Source organism: Stenella coeruleoalba (assembly GCF_951394435.1).
Source record: "Stenella coeruleoalba genome assembly, chromosome: 10".
Classification (NCBI taxonomy): Eukaryota; Metazoa; Chordata; class Mammalia; order Artiodactyla; family Delphinidae; genus Stenella; species Stenella coeruleoalba.
The window spans coordinates 49,286,417-49,302,629 of NC_137156.1; the positions used below are offsets into that span (position 1 = coordinate 49,286,417).

A 16,213-nucleotide genomic window follows, 5' to 3' on the forward strand; every position below is an offset into this window, starting at 1 on the left:
TTCTTCAGTTTGTTAACATGGTGTATCACATTGATTGGTTTGCGTATATTGAAGAATCCTTGCATTCCTGTGATAAACCCCACTTGATCATGGTGTATGATCCTTTTAATGTGCTGTTGGAATCTGTTTGCTAGTATTGTGTTGAGAATTTTTGCATGTATGCTCATCAGTGATATTGGCCTGTGTTTTCTTTTTTAGTGACACCTTTGTCTGGTTTTGGTATCAGGGTGATGGTGGCCTCAGAGAATGAGTTTGGGAGTGTTCCTCCCTCTGCTATATTTTGGAAGAGTTTGAGAAGGATCGGTGTTAGCGCTTCTCTAAATGTTTGAAAGATTTCACCTGGGAAGCCATCTGGTCCTGGGCTTTTGTTTGTTGGACGATTTTTAATCACAGTCTCAATTTTAGTGCTTTTGATTGGTCTGTTTATATTTTCTGTTTCTTCCTGGTTCAGTCTCAGAAGGTTGTGCTTTTCTAAGAATTTGTCCCTTGCTTCCCGGTTGTCTATTTTTGGCATATTGTTGCTTGTAGTAATCTCTTACGATCCTTTGTATTTCTGCAGTGTCAGTTGTTACTTCTCCTTTTTCATTTCTAATTCTGTTGATTTCAGTCTTCTCCCTTTTTTTCTTGATGAGTCTGGCTAATGGTTTATCAATTTTGTTTATCTTCTTAAAGAACCAGCTTTTAGTTTTATTGATCTTTGCTATTGTTTCCTTCATTTCTTTTTCATTTATTTCTGATCTGATCTTTATGATTTTTCTCCTTCTGCTAACTTTGGGGGTTTTCTGTTCTTTTTCCTCTAACTGCTTTAGGTGTAAAGTTAAGTTGTTTATTTGAGATGTTTTTTGTTTCTTGAGGCAGGATTCTGTTGCTAAAACTTGCTTCTTAGAACTGCTTTCGCTGCATCCCATAGGTTTTAGGTCATCTTGTTTTCATTGTCATTTGTTTCTGGGTATTTTTTGCTTTCCTCTTTGATTTCTTCAGTGATCTCTTAGTTATTTAATAGCATATTGTTTAGCTTCCATGTGTTTGTATGTTTTACTTTTTTTTTTTTTCCGTAATTGACTTCTAGTCTCATAGCATTTTGGTCAGAAGAGATACTTGATACAATTTCAATTTTCTTAAATTTACCAAGGCTTGATTTGTGGCCCAAGATATGATCTGTCCTGCAGAATGTTCCATGAGCACTTGAAAAGAAAGATTATTTTGTTGTTTTGGATTGACTGTCCAATTAAGTCCATCTTTTTTAATGTATCACTTAAAGCTTGTGTTTCCTTATTTATTTTCATTTTGGATGATCTGTCCATTGGTGAAAGTGAGGTGTTAAAGTCCCCTACTATCATTGTCTTACTGTCAATTTCCCCTTTTATGGCTATTAGGATTTGCCTTCGGTATTGAGGTGCTCCTATTTTCAGTTCATAAATATTTACACTTGTTACATCTTCTTCTTGGATTGATCCCTTGATCATTATTTAGTGTCCTTCTTTGTCTCTTGTAATAGTCTTTATTTTAAAGTCTGTTTTTTCTGATATGAGAGTTGCTCCTCCAGCTTTAATTTGATTTCCATTTGCGTGGAATATCTTTTTCCATCCTCTCACTTTCAGTCTGTATGTGTCCCTAGGTCTGAAGTGGATCTCTTGTAGACAGCTATATACGGGTCTTTTTTTTGTATCCATTCAGCCAGTCTGTTCCTTTTGGTTGGAACATTTCATCTATTTACATTTAAGGTAATTATCAATATGCATGTTCCTATAACCATATTCTTAATTGTTTTGGGCTTGTTATTGTAGGTGTTTTCCTTCTCTTTTCTTTCCTGCCTAGGGAAGTTCCTTTAGCATTTGTTGTAAAGCTGGTTTGGTGGTGCTGAATTCTCTTAGCTTTTGCTTGTTTGTATAGTTTTTAATTTCTCCGTCGAATCTGAATGACATCCATGCTGAGTAGAGTAATCTTTGTTGTAGGTTTTTCCCTTTCATCACTTTAGATATGTCATGCCACTCCCTTCTGGCTTGCAGAGTTTCTGCTGAAAGATCAGCTGTTAACCTTATGGCGATTCCCTTGTATGTTATTTGTTGCTTTTCCCTTGCTGCTTTTAATATTTTTTCTTTGTATTTAATTTTTGATGGTTTGATTAATATGTGTCTTGGCATGTTCCTCCTTGGATTTATCCTGTATGGGACTCTTGGCGCTTCCTGGACTTTATTGACTATATTCTTTCCCATACTAGGGAAATTTTCAACGATAACCTCTTCAAATATTTTCTCAGTCCCTTCCTTTTTTCTTCTTCTTCCTGGAGCCCTATAATTTGAATGTTGATGTGTTTAATGTTGTCCCAGATGTCTCTGAGACTGTCCTCAATTCTTCTCATTCTTTTTTCTTTAGCCTGCTCTGCAAGTTATTTCCACTATTTTATCTTCCAGGTCACGTATCAGTTATGCTGCTATTGATTCATTGTAAAGAATTTTTAATTTCATTTATTGTGTTCTTCATCATTGTTTATTTGCTTTTTAGTGCTTCTAGGTCTTTGTTAAACGTTTCATGTATTTTCTCCATTCTATTTCCAAGATTTTGGATCATCTTTACCATCATTACTCTGAATTCTTTTTTTTTTTTTTTTTTTTTTTTGCGGTACGTGGGCCTCTCACTGTTGTGGCCTCTCCCGTTGCAGAGCACAGGCTCTGGATGCGCAGTCTCAGCGGCCATGGCTCACGGGCCTAGCCACTCCGCGGCATGTGGGATCTGCCCAGACCGGGGCACTGCGCCACCAGGGAAGCCCTGAATTCTTTTTTATGTAGCTATTTCCTTTCCATTTCTTTGGTCTGATGGAATTTTACTTTGCTCCTTCATCTGCTGCGTATTTCTCTGTCTTCTCATTTTGCTTAACTTACTGTGTTTGGTGTCTCCTTTTCGCAGCCTGCAGGTTCATAGTTCCCATTGTTTTTGGTGTCTGCCCCCAGTGGGTAAAGTTGGTTCAGTGGGTCGTGTAGGCTTCCTGGTTGAGGGGACTGGTGCCTGTGTTCTGGTGGATGAGGCTGGATCTTTTCTTTCTGGAGGGCAGGTTCGCATCCGATTGTGTGTTTTGGGGTGTCTGTGGACTTAGTATGATTTTAGGCAGCCTCTCTGCTAATGAGTGGGGTTGTGTTCCTGTCTTGTTAGTTGTTTGGCATGGGCCGTCCAGCACTGGAGCTTGCTGGTCGTTGAGTGGAGCTGGGTCTTAGCATTGAGACTGAGATCTCTGGGAGAGCTCTCACCGATTGATATTACATGGAACCAGGAGGTCTCCAGTGGTCCAGTGTACTGAACTCAGCTTTCCCACCTCAGAGGCTCAGTACTGACACCCAGCTGGAGCACCAAGACCCTGTCAGCCACACGGCTCAGAAGAAAAGGGAGAAAAAAAAGAAAGAAAGAAAAAAGTAAAGTAAAATATAATAAATAAGTTATTAAAGTAAAAAATAAAAACAATATTATTAAAATAAAAACATAAAAATGTAATAAATAAAAAAGAGAAGGGCAACCAAAGCCATAAACAAATCCACCAATGATAACAAGTGCTAAAAACTATACTAAGATATACATAAATTTCAGAAACTTATCAGTCACATACAGCAAACCCCAAGTCCACAGTTGCTCCCAAAGTCCACAGCCTCAATTTTGGGATGATTTGCTGTCTATTCAGGTATTCCACAGATCCAGGGTTCATCAAGTTGATTTTGGAAATTTAATCTGCTGCTCCTGTGACTGCATGGAGAAATTTCCCTTTCTCTTCTTTGTTCGCACAGCTCCTGGTATTCAGCTTTGGATTTGGCCCCGCCTCTGTGTGTAGGTCGCCCTCTGGCATATGTTCTTCGCCCAGACAGGATGGGGTTAGAGGAGTGGCTGTTTAAGGGGCACTGGCTCACTCAGGCCAGGGGGAGGGAGGGTATGGAATGCGGGGTGAGCCTGCACTGGCAGAGGCTGGGGTAACGTTGTAACAGCCTGAGGTGTGCCGTGTGTTCCCCTGGGGAAGCTGTCCCTGGATCACAGGACCCTGGCAGTGGCGGGCTGCACATGCTCCTGGGAGGGGAGGTGTGGATAGTGACCTGTGCTTGCACACAGGCTTCTTGGTGGCTGCAGCAGCAGTGTTAGCGTTTCATTTCCGTCTCTGGTGTCTGCGCTGATAGCTGCGGCAGGCGCCCTTCTCTGAAGCTCGTTTAGGCGGTGTTCTGTATCCCCTCTCCTCGCGCACCCCGAAACAGTAGTCTCTTGCCTCTTAGGAAGGCCCAGACTTTTTCCAGCACTACCTCCTGGCTAGCTGTGGCACTCTAGTCCCCTTCAGGCTGTGTTCACGCCACCAACCCCAGTCTTCTCTCTGCAATCCCACTGAAACCCAAGCCTCAGCTCCCAGCCCCCACCCGCCTCGGGGGGTGAGCAGACAACCTCTCGGGCTGGTGAGTGCCGGTCCCCTGTGCAGGAATCTCTCCGCTTTGCCCTCTGCACCCCTGTTGCTGTGCTTTCCTGTTTGGCTCTGAAGCTTCCCCGCCGCCCCCCCGCCCCCAGCCCCTGTCTCCACCAGTGAAGGAGCTTCCTAGTGTGTAGAAACTTTTCCTTCTTCACAGCTCCCTCCCACTGGTGCAGGTCCCGTCCCATTTCTTTTGTCTTTGTTTTTTCTTTTGCCCTACCCAGGTACGTGGGGATTTTCTTGCCTTTTGGGAGGTCTGAGGTCTTCTGCCAGCGTCAGTAGGTGTTCTGTAGGAGTTGTTCCACGTGTAGATGTATTTCTGATGTATTTGTGGGGAGGAAGTTGATCTCCACGTCTTACTCCTCTGCCATCTTGAAGGGCCTCTCCCTCCTCTTCCTTTTCTCCTGTCATCTTGTTTTCATTTATATTCAACTATTCTCCATGAAAAATATCAGACGTTTGCTTTCATTGGGAGACTGTGATGGGCTCATGTAACACACACACAGAACACACATGAGAGGCCTTCAAGTCAGTACCTAGATTCGTGCTCTTGCTGTGTCACTTACCGTTGCGGGCTGAATTGTGTTCCCCCAAAGGTCATAAGTTAAAACTCTAACCTCAGAATGTGACTGTATTTGGACTAAGGGCCTTTAAAGAGGTGATTAAGTTAAAAGAGGCCATTAGAGTGAGCCCTAATCCAATCTGACTGGTGTTCTTATAAGAAAAGAAAATTTGGATACACAGAGAGACACCAGAGGTGCATGTGCACAGAGTAAAGACCATGCGAAGGCAGAGCACGAGGGCAGCAGTCTGCTGGCCAGGGAGAGACCTCAAGAGAAACCAGACCTGCTGACCTTGATCTTGGACTTCTAGCCTTTAAAACTGTGAGAAAATAAGTTCCTGTTGTTTAAGCCACCCAGTCTCTGGTATTTTCCTGTGGCAACCTTAGCAAACCAATACACTTAATATCTTTGCAGAGAGATTCAACCAATACACTTAATATCTACGTCAGAGAGATTTCCACATCTCAGAGAGATTTGGAATGTTACACATCAGCTCTGAGTAACCTTTTGTTACTGAGAGTTTTTCTAAGGATCAAATGTGAAATGTTGTAAAAAGATATATATATTAACTGACTTCTGTGTAACTAGGATGGGCATGAAGAGGAACTAGATGGTTATGTATATGAACACTCATTTTTGAAGTTACTTATGAAGGTATTTGTAGTCTCATTGTCATTTTTCATATCTCTAACATTTTGAAAGCAGAGCATTTGTATTTTCTACTGGAAATTCTGAAGTTTCAATAACCCTCATTCAAGAAATGGTTTTGAGTCTTGTCACTATGTCTGAAATATTATGTTAGAAATTTGATTAGGAATTTCTTTTGCAGTTTTGTACTTGTAGCTGAGGGTTAGGATTTGAAATACGAATGAAGCATGTTTTACTCTAGTCCCTAAATTACCTCCAATCTATGATTAGGACCGTCAAAATGCTGCAGAATACAGCTGTAACTACCTTCTTGTTGTTTGGAAAGAGTAGATTGCATTTGGCATGTAGTCACATGTATTTCTTTTTATAAACTAAGTACACATGAGCACAGACTTAAAATTTAGGTTAAGAAACTCAAATCTGTTGCTGTATTGCTTATTCAGTTCCACAAATACAATAGAAAGATGATAACAAGATAAATTGCAGTAGTAGAATATAAAGCTGAATTAGCCTACTAAAAGCAGCCAAACATCAGTTCTTAATTAAATGTTATAGACCCTGAAATTTCAAGTGGGAAGATCAGTCAGCTGGCTACAGAGACGCTTAACAGTGTAGCATTATCTGGGTCAATGCTTATTAGCCCATGTCCTTATACGTAGCTTTTGAAGGCTCAGAAGTTCAATCTTATCAACATCTCAGAGTTATTCTTTCTCAGAAGAGTTCATACTTTCCAATAAAGCTGAAAAGCTAAAGAGAGACCGATACAGAGTCAAGAAATGCCTGCTTAATCTTTATATAATAAAAATAAATAATAGTTAAGAGACTATCATTTTCTTTGTCTATGGTCAAGCTCCATGGAAAATCAAATTAAAATAGTTATATTTATCACCACATTATAAGATAGCACACACCTACATACTTATAAAATACTTATGCAGCCTCTTGCCTTTGAGTAGTGCCTATGAGAGCTTGAGGGTGGGGCTGTCTGCATTACTAGGAAGAGAAAAACTATCTCTATAATGTTTAAGAAGTCTTGATTTTTAAAGATTGATCAAATACATTGTATTTAGCTAGAAAGAGCAAAGAAATTAAAAGTAAAAATTAGCAGTGCATCTCTCACTTAGTATAGGAAAATACAGTATCAAGCAGAAACTAGGCATATTTACCAGACATTTTACAATGATTTCTCATAAGTATGAAAATTAATTTATAGAAACTATATTTGCATTCTAAATACTGTAGTCTAAACAGTTTAGTAATCAAATATTCCTTTAAGTTAACGAACCAATCCAGTGATACTTTTTAGATATAGTATATACATTTATAAATTGTGGTTTCTACTAGATCCTTTCAGTATTATAAAATAGTATTTGATTATTTCTCATTTGCATACTTTTGCTTATGGATTTATATGTGTGAGGATGAGAAATTTCCTCTTCCCAACGGTCCCTGCAGTTAGGTATAACAAAGAGATTTCTTGGAAAGTATGACATTAAGTTAGTGATGATTCCAACTCATCCATTTTGTTTCCCACAGATTAAGAATGAGGCCCAAGTAAATCTGCTATCTTCTTAAACATCCAGACCGCAGTTTGAAAATAAAAGTTATATATTTCTTCTCATTCGGTATAAATACATGGCAGCTGTTATCATGCTTAAGCTTCAACTTATTGAAGGCAGTAGCCAACTCATTAAAGATCATTTCCGCTGGATAAGGAATGTGTAAGACATCAGTTTCTTTGTAATGTATTTTCACTTTCCTTTGAAGTTTCTTGTCCTGCCAAAATTTCCATTTCCTCCTGCAAGTGGATTTCAACACCTGATATCTATTTGACCTTGTTGTGTTTGTACATTTTACCTTCCACCACCCACAGGTTCTGAGATTGACCATACACTTTCCTTGTAATTCTGACACCCTTCCATTGGGTGGCCTATTCTTACTGTCCCTCTCCACCTTTAAGCCCCCACACAACACTCAGAATTTCTCCTCAATATGAAAGTGAAAAATCAGGAAGTAGAAATGCACAATGCACTATCATTATTGACAGTTTGGGAACTCAAATTGAGGTCAGAGTGAGGGCAAAAAATGGACATCAACTTCTTTCTTCAATCACAGGAAGTCAGAGATGATGATGGATGGAGCAGCTGGAGAGAAGTAATCATGTTTTCTACATGATGTATTGCCTCTGCTCAGCTTTTCCTGTAGTTTGGTACATTCTGTTTTAGCTGATATGTATAGACTAGGAGTCAGACAATTCCTTTGCACCACCTGAAAGTACCCCAGTTATTTGGACATTTCATAATACTTTTCATAATTCATCTTTAAATCAGTATGCAATACTTTCTGTAATAAAATATGTTTTAAATAATGAACCGAAGCTGTTTTCTTTTTTTGGTATCTAATTCTTTTTAGGAGTCATCTCTTTTTGTTTATATTTTATTGAGTAATAATTTAAATTGAATACTCTGGGACCCAATAGGTTCCACTTAAAAAATAGTTGTATCAGAATTTGTGTCAGAAAAGTAGCAGCTCATCTTACACATAATAACTGCAGAATCTTTCTTTCATGTGTTAAATATCAGAAATCCATTTTGTGAGACTGTTTTACACTGAATGGAGTAGGTACTGCTCATAAATTGGTATTGGGTTGACAGTAATCCATATTAAAATTGCTGTGAAGTGCAAATCACCTAGTATTAAACATGAGCCCCTTACCTTTTATAAAGAGTTTAAACAAATATAATGTAACAATCATAGTTTGGTTGTTTTTAAAATAGCTATTGATCATATTGAAGGACCCACTTGTTCCTTGACTTCTGATAAGTTGAGGGTCTCCATTGCAGCTACCACTCATTCTTAGTCATTCGTTTGCCTGTTGAAGCCCCTTCTTTTGAGTGTGTTCCCTCAGCAATGTAGATTTCCATTGTAGATTTAAAAGATAAACTGCACTCAAGTTTAACTCTTAAGCACAGCCCAGTTAGAGTCACCAAATAGCAGTAAGATACTGTGGCGTGAGCCTGATAACAACCAGATGGTCCTCTTCGTTTAGGTCCTGAACTTTCACTTGACTTTCCATTATCATTTCCAATTCTTCTTTGGCTTAAAGCTTGTCTGACTCAATTTTTAATTTCTCTAGCCCTTATTTTCCCACGGTTCTGGGGGCTAAAATTCTGAGGTCAGGGTGTCAGAGGGTTGATTTCTTCTCAGGCCTCTCCTTGGCTTGTAGGTGGGTCTCTCTTTTTGTGTCTTCTCATGGTCTTCCCTCTGTGTGTGTCTGGGTCCTAATCTTCTCTTTTTATAAGGAAACTAATCATGTTGGATTGGGGCTCACCTTTTAACTTAGTTACTTCCTTAAAGATCCCCTCTCCAAATACAGTCACATTCTGAGGTACTTGCGGTCAGGACTTCGACATATGAATGCGGGTTGGTGGGATCACATAATTCAGTCCATAATGATGGCGCTTTATACCATTTTAATTTGCCAGAAACCAAAAATGTGTAAAGCACATGTTTGTTTGAACTTTGAAACAGCGCAGTGAGGAACCAGAGTTATAGTGAGGCCTAGTTACCTGCTTGAGGCCTCCTGTCTGGTAGAAGGCAGAACTAGAGCCTGGATCTTCTCATTTGAACTTCTCTACCTTTTTCACTCTGTGGTACTGCAAACTGAACTCGTTAATTGTACAGATAATTGAACTTGATAATTGTACAGATAATTATAATATTATAAATGATAGAACTTGATAATTGTACAGATTTTTGAATGCTTGGGTATATTAGATATGCATATTTTGGATCTTGATCTGTAAAATTCAGTCAGATTTCTGCTGTACATTCCCCTAAGATTTATTTTTAGTAAAGAATAAACCTTATTTGCAGTACTGAGGATTTTTAGCCATTTGGTCACTGCCAGTGGAACAGATGTGGTGGGGGAGGGATAACACAGAACTGCTGACTCTATTTCTACTTTTCTCACAGTTGTTACAAAGTTCAGTGTCAGAACAGCCCAAACCACTTTGGCAGTCCTGGCTCATGAATCGCTAGCTCTCTCCTACCCCATCAGAAGCCCTGTCAGTGGGTTAACATTTTAGTAGTTAATCATTCTGATTGGTGAGAGTTGATTCAAGCCTGCCATGAATCTGATGACTCTTTTTTCTCTTATCTTTCCTATTAGCAGTGCCTAAATGTCTCTTATAGACCCTGGAAATCATTCTTTTGTCTTATGATTCTTTCTCCTCATATCTTATGAATGTCTTGAGTATGTGACTGTTTCAAAGCTTTCTATATCTACAAAGATACAAATGATCACTTGCATCAATTGAATATCCTACTTTTAAAAGATACAAATATGACTATGTTTAAAATTTGTAAAGAAGTTATTAAAATTCAAAGGGCAAAGTTTGACAGGTGATTGTGACAGATATATTAATGTCTACCTTTTTTAAAGCATCAAAATAATAAAAATATTTTCTTTTGAAAGTTGGCCAGGGATACTTTGCCCTGATCCTTTTAAAGGGAAATATGTGACCTATGACCTCGATGGAGATGTTGAACAGTATCACGTAGAATTCCTGGGTGATCCCCATTCAAGATCATGGATAGATGCAGCGTTTGTTGGACATTATAGTATCACATTAAAGGTAGGTACAGTAACATCAAAACTTTGTTCCTCTTGCACTTGTTTTTAATTATGGTCATTTTGTCTCAGATCCTAAAAGAGATATAATTTTTTACTTTTATATTTATATAAACAAAATAGTATGTACTATTTGTTTAAACTCAAATATTTGTATTTTTAAAGCAGCTTTTTCAGAGGAAGTATGGATATAAAAATAGCCACGAGGTAGTTTTAAATTTTATTTCTGTAATGGCAATATAGTGTAAATCAACTGAGGACTCTCCATAATTGCCTTTTGAAACAGATTTACGATTCCATCATTCGGTAATTTTTTAATTCTCTTGAGAAGATTCTAAGTTATAGCCCTATCTCACAGGGAAGATTAATTATGGAATGCAACCAGATTTTTCAAATTTCAAACAGTATTTCATTATACTAACTCCTTCAGTATTTTTTGATTCTTTTTAAACTTTAAATCACATACTACAATTAATGAATAGACTCAATTCTCAAGTTGATGAGAGTAAGTGAATTGGACCTGTTCTCATGGGTTTGGTTTAATTGTTATAAATTAATTCAGTTATCCGTATCTGTATTCTAATATTGAAACTTTTCATCTGCAAACCATGCTTTCATTAGAAATCTGATTAAAAAGTAGATGTCAGAAATGTGAATGCCTTTGACTCAATTTGGATGGTTCCTATTTTAGAGTGAGAAGTATATATATATTCAAATATACATATACATGTATGTACATTTAAGGCATGCCATTTAATCCACAGTATAAGGAAATCTGTGGAAATCTGAGGTACTTGCAGATGGACTTCTACTTTTTCTCTGGCATAAACAGTACCTTTGTTCCATTCAGCTTGAAAGCAGCTGGAAGGGAAGGCTGTTTCAGTAGAAATATTTAAGTATGGAATAACATCACATACATTCATTTCATGGTAGTTGTGAGCCAGTCATTTTAGTATGAGGCACCTTCTCTGCTCGGACATTTCAGATGTGTCCCTGGGCACTTCTGATGGCAACCACAGAAGATAGGAAGGAGTGTTCTTCCTTATGTGCCCCTCCCCTTTTCTAAAAGATAGGGAAACCTAGCTTCTCATGAGGCAGAAATTAGAATCTTAAATATTTGACAGTGTGATAAAGAGCAGGGCATTCTTAAGAAATTGTATTTAAACATACATAAAAAATCAAAGTGTATTTTTGTCTGAAGTAATGTTACTCTCAGGATTTGAGTTCTGTCAGGATAAATTTGAATAGTCTCATTCCACTGAGCATACCATTAATCCCTGGGACAAGGAAAAAATCTGATGCAAAACAAAACTAAACTCAAGAATCAGGAGCCATAAGGTTTTAACCTTCTGAAAGCATTGAAACAAGCAAAGACCATGAATTCAGGGCTGCTTAAATTAAATAGGCTCCTAAAGCAAGAATGAAAACAGAGAAAAATAAAGCATTTGTTCCACCTCTTCTGTCCCCTACTCCCCCAGCTGGCTGGGTGCTCTGGGTGGATAACTCACTGGGTGACCACAGGCTCTGGGACAGGCTCTCTCCTCTACTGTCATTCATGGTGTCTACCTACAGGCTCGTGTCTCTTACTCTCTTCTTGTTTGTATCTTTTTCTTCACTTCCTCTCTTGGAGCTAATATAATAGGGATGCCGCCTTCTGTGGGTCTCTTCATTCAAGGCTGAAATTTTAGTTCCCCTTTACCTCAGATTCAGCTGGCACATGCCCAGCTGCCCTGCTATGCTCCAATTCCCTACTCCTGGCTATCTAAGAATCTCCGCTTGCCAAGAAGGAAACTCACAGATGATTAAAGACTCATTGCCCCAATGAGAAGTCAAGAAACAGAAAGCGAAGAGGTCAACTGACAACCAAGATAGAAAAATGGTACCTATGAGAAATTGTTTGAAAATGAATAATATCAAACTATATCCCCTGGAGATGGAGATAGTATTGACTCCAACGTGCAGTTCAATTGCCTAGGCATCCCAGGAATTTAATCTGTTATGGTCCTCTCTGCACTGGAGCTCCTACTTCCTCAAATACTGTCTCTACACTGTGCCAGGTTGATCCAGATATTAAATTCACACCCCTGCCCCCATAAAAATATCACTTACACAAAAATAAATAATGTGTATTAGACAATGTAGACCTTCTTAAAGATTTTTGTAGAAGAGATGGAGAATGGTTGCACATTGCACCTGTTGTCTGAGCTCCTTTTCTAAAAGTAGACACAGAATGATAGGCATATACAGCTCTCACTGTTAAGCTGACTATATCTTACTTCATATATATTATTTCAACATTACTTTCTCCTAATTTGTGTAAGCTTAGTTTAACAAATGATTAAATAATATTTCAGAGTTTTCACTGACTGTGGACTATATTTTGCAGTGTGTGTTTTACTGTGAGAGAGAAATAAGCTCTTCTAGAAAGACATTATATGCATTTATGAAAAAATAAAATATTTTTTAGTTTTAGATTCTGAAAATGTTAAGTCTTCTCTTTTAGTTCATGTTTGTCTAGTTTGTCTTCTTTCTTTTATTTTTTTTAGTAGTCACTGAAAAATTGATATGTTTATGGGACCAGTGACTTATTAATTTTCTTGTTGACAGCACAACAGAGCTCTGTCACTGTGGATGAATATGTATATGAATATACAGATGATAAGCTTTTCCCCAGTAAATAAAATTACTCATCAATATATTGGGATATACTTCAGAAAAAAGTTGAAGGCAATATTTAGATTTTGTATTTGTAATTTATATTAGTTTACTCATACATTTTATTTTTTCATTTACTATAAAATCAGTAGTATAAAGATAGCTGAAATTCCCTTCCCCTTTTAAAGAAACCTTGATTCTCTTATGGTATATATTCAAAATACATGTCACTCTGGTAAACACTTAGAGAAAATAGATGTGAACATGTGCTAGATAGCTATTTAAGAGTTGATGCATGGACTACAGTTCTTTCCCCAGTTAGCACAAATGTTGTTTCTTTTATATTTAGTAGGTACATGTCTGCAGAATCCATTATTTGCAAGTTTATTTCTTTGCTTGATAGACTACATGACTTAGTTTAGTATTTCTTAAGCCTGGCTTTGCATTAGAAGGCTTTATAAAGCAATGACAGCAACCAAAACACAGCAATGCCTGGGCTGTACTCTACTGGATCAATTAAATCAGAAGCTCTTGGAGTAGGGCCAGGCCTCAGCATTTCTAAGTCCCTCAAATGAATCTGTATCCCAGAGAGAGAGAACCACTGACTAAGTTTTCTCAACTTGAGGCATCAGACTTTTGTTGGTTTATCTCTACTAGTGCAGTAATGTAACTGTGGTCATGGCTCACTGTTTCACGACACCTTTCTCCTATTTCCTTTGTTAATCTTTCACTCTGGTTTGCCTGGAGATGATGCTGACTGCCATAGGTTCACATGTCTAACCAGAAGTAAGAGTTTCCCTGAACACAGCTTTAAAGTCAATCTTGTCATTGAACATTGTACATAATTTATAGATATTGCTGATAAAGCTGATGTATAATTTAAATGTAATATGTATAGCATGTTTTAGTTGATCATCTATAAGTTATATAGAGTCATTATAATTTTTATTGGACATAAATTATGTACTCCAACCAGTGATCGCTTGGCCTACAATTTTCTAGTTCTTTATACTGCCAAGAAAATGTAAGTAGTTCACCCCTGATGCTAGGAGGCTCCTGTGGTAAAATTTAGGTTTCTTTTGGTCCATGATGTGAGTGGATTTTTTTTGTCTATGTATTTTAACAGTCTGCTCACTACTGTATGGAGGATATACCTGGAGATGTGTAAGTATTTCTTTGGGTACCAGATGTCATTTGGGTATTTACCCGTTGTATTATGGAGCTGCCTCTGTTTTCCAGGGATATGAAAAAGGAGCAGTGCTGTATTGCTAAACTTGAGCTCTGCAATTCCTAGAATTCTGCTTCCTAATTGGGGTGGTCATTAATACTGTTCACCAAAATGTTGCAGGTTACTGCCTTCCTGTTATAAAGTAGAGATGCACATTTGATACTCTTGAGGTGGGGTGAGACCAATGAGTTGTGAGTGAGTGATGAATATCTGAGCATATGATTGTGTCCAGTGCAACATCATCCAGAGTTCTCTCTTTCTCTGTGGCTCTGTGACTGATAATTGAAATTTTGGTTTGCTACTCTCTCAGCCCAGATCCCTTGATCACTCTTAGCAAAAGCCTCCACTGCCAACAAATAACAGATCTGCAACATGAAGAAGATATAGGCCTCACTTTAAGCCCCTAGGATTATCCTAACAGATACACTAATGATAGTATAGAGGATGTTACAGTTCTTTGTAACCTGTATCTTTAGCAGGACCATTCCTGAAGCTTCAGTACTCTTCAGAATACAGCCAAACGACTGAAATCACATTACTCTTAATTTTTCCAGTCTGTAAGTAGAACTAACACAACCTGTAGTAATTTATCAAATAAGTTGATTTCTTTTCTGTATTATGATAAACATATGATAGAAATTACCAGCATTGATGATACATTGAATCTAAATTTGGTCCAGTAAATATCCTCCAGCAAAGGGCTCTGATTGTCAGTATGCACTGCAGTGACTCCAGTAACTAAACAAGCCTATAAATAGCAATCATGTAATTGAACCCCCTGCTACAGGCCAAGGATTGGGTAGATCCTTTTATAATAATATAGCACAATAATATATAATATGTATATATAATATAATAAATATAATATTTAAAGTCTCATAGCAACCCCATGAAGATAGGCATCACCACTATTGACATATGGAAGAGACTGTGATTCAGGCTTCATGTCTAGCCCAAGGTCAATCAGCTGCTAAGGGATGGGGCAATGATTAGAATCAGGATGTCTAACCCCGAGGTCCAATTTTTCTCTCCTATACCTTGCCAATTTACGTATACATAAGCAATAGTCTAATTTATTGTTGAATGTTTTTCCACATTGAAATGAGGAACATTTTCACCTTTTAATTCTAATATACATGTTGAATGATGGCAGTTTCTGGTAGACTTGTTTTTTATTTACTGCTTGATGTTCCCCTTTGGAGGAGGACTAGTGACCAAGCAGAATTCTTGATGTTTTCAAATTACATTTGCAGTAGTCGTTTGACAAGTGTGTCTGGATTAACATCTATCTGAGCAAGTGTTTTTCTTCTAAGATTTATTAGGATCCAAATTCTAAGAATGTAGTCTATAATAAGGATTAGCAAATTAGCTTATAACTAGATTATCAGGCAACATTTCACTCTTAGAGTAATGAAGTGAAACTGGATACAAATCTATTGAGCCAGCTCTCAGTGGAAAATCACATTTGCCAAAAAAAAAAATGTACATATGTATATATGTGTGTTTTTGTACCATGTTCCTGCTGGCAAATAATCTGTATAGCTACCAACCTCTCAGCAAATTTTTATCATACCAATTCCATATTTGGTATAAAATTTGCTATAATTTTGGTATTATTGGATTAAGATTTTTTTGTTTGCTTGTTTTCTAAGCATCCTTTAGTTTCGGCCTGGAGAAAGTTTAAGGGAATTAGAACATGTTTTTATAACTGTGAACTATTTGTGGATAATCTGCCAAGAAAACTTGTAGTAATGTATTAGGAAAAGAGTGAAGTTGTCATAGTGATTTAAAAAGGTAGGCTTTAGAGCCAGGTTTTTTGGGTTTGAAGGTTGGCTGTACTACTTACTAGACATTTGACCTGAGGGAAGTCACTTACCTGTTACAAATCCCACACACCTCATCTTAAAATGGAGGTTATGATAGTATATGCCTCATAGAGTTGTTACAGGTTTAACTGAGATTATACATGTAAAGCACTTAGCACAGTGCTTGTCATATAGTAGGCTCTTAATAATAATAGTAATAGTTCATACTGTCATTGGAAGTACAGGAGA

At 37.7% G+C, this 16,213-nt stretch overlaps 1 protein-coding gene across 2 annotated transcripts in view; it reads left to right on the forward strand.

The window, feature by feature from the left end:
- ZCWPW2 (zinc finger CW-type and PWWP domain containing 2) overlaps window positions 1-16,213 on the forward strand; it is a 139,280-nt gene that overhangs the window by 57,302 nt on the left and 65,765 nt on the right. For both annotated transcript variants that reach the window (XM_079935751.1, XM_079935752.1), the window contains exon 3: window positions 10,121-10,280. In XM_079935751.1, coding sequence (XP_079791877.1) covers window positions 10,121-10,280 — 160 coding nt within the window. The remainder of the gene's footprint in view (window positions 1-10,120; window positions 10,281-16,213) is intronic.